This window comes from Cynoglossus semilaevis, unplaced genomic scaffold, assembly GCF_000523025.1.
Source record: "Cynoglossus semilaevis isolate Cse_v1.0 unplaced genomic scaffold, Cse_v1.0 C19058686, whole genome shotgun sequence".
Lineage (NCBI taxonomy): Eukaryota > Metazoa > Chordata > Actinopteri > Pleuronectiformes > Cynoglossidae > Cynoglossus > Cynoglossus semilaevis.
The window spans coordinates 1-839 of record NW_007587641.1 but is presented as its reverse complement, the minus strand read 5'-3'; the positions used below and the strand labels follow the sequence as shown (position 1 = coordinate 839).

The following is an 839-nucleotide window of genomic DNA, read 5'->3' as shown; positions in this document are numbered from 1 at the left end:
ATTAAAGTCTTTAGAAACGCTGTCATTCGGATTGTTGTTCATGCTTCCAGTCTTATTACACACATTGTCTACGTTTGCTCCAAGGTCGTGGCCAGTAAACAAACCTCCACCTCTGTCCCCAGGTCCTGCTCCAGAGGGCATCACAAACAAAATCTTTGACATCAGCAAAGGCCTGCAGGAGTATCACATCTGTCCAGACCTGAAGGTGGATCTGTCCAAAATTGGGAAGCAGACCTTTGAGGTGGACACTTTCAAGCCTTTCACAGGTGGAGTTATGTTACAAATGATGATGACAAAAGTCAACTAATTATATAATATAATACTGTGTTATTAATTTATTACAGTAATACTATAATTGATTCAATAAATAATATTCAGTTGTTTTTTTTGTTTTGTCTCAGTGGAGATTGTTGACTCCGTGGAGGCCTACGCTGAGATGCTGAGAGGCATCTTTGACTTTGCTGCACTGAAGGAACTTCTGTCAGGAGCCAATCACATTAATGTCCGTTTGGACGCTATGCATGGAGGTATAAAAGAGTTTATAAGAAAATACAGTGATTCTTACCTCAATACTGTATACCGAGAAGCACTGGTTTTGACGAATCTCTGTCTCCCTCTAGTGGTGGGTCCTTACGTTAAGAAAATAATCTGTGAGGAACTGGGATCTCCTGCCAACTCCGCCGTGAACTGTGTCCCCAAAGAGGATTTTGGAGGTCACCACCCTGACCCCAATCTGACCTACGCTGCTGACCTGGTCAACACCATGAAAGGAGGAGAATATGACTTTGGAGCAGCTTTCGATGGTGATGGTGTAAGTCAAACAAAGGGGATTTTTTTTT

The 839-nt window shown here is 42.3% G+C and overlaps 1 protein-coding gene across 1 annotated transcript; it reads left to right on the top strand.

Annotated features, from left to right (window-relative positions):
* Nucleotides 1-12: 12 nt before the first annotated feature.
* LOC103399352 (phosphoglucomutase-1-like) lies at nt 13-830 on the top strand (the record flags this gene model as incomplete). Its single annotated transcript, XM_008338048.2, has 3 exons — nt 13-266; nt 402-527; nt 621-830. Coding segments are annotated over exons 1-3 (562 nt in total), but the record flags the coding sequence as incomplete, so codon positions are not given.
* Nucleotides 831-839: the final 9 nt, after the last annotated feature.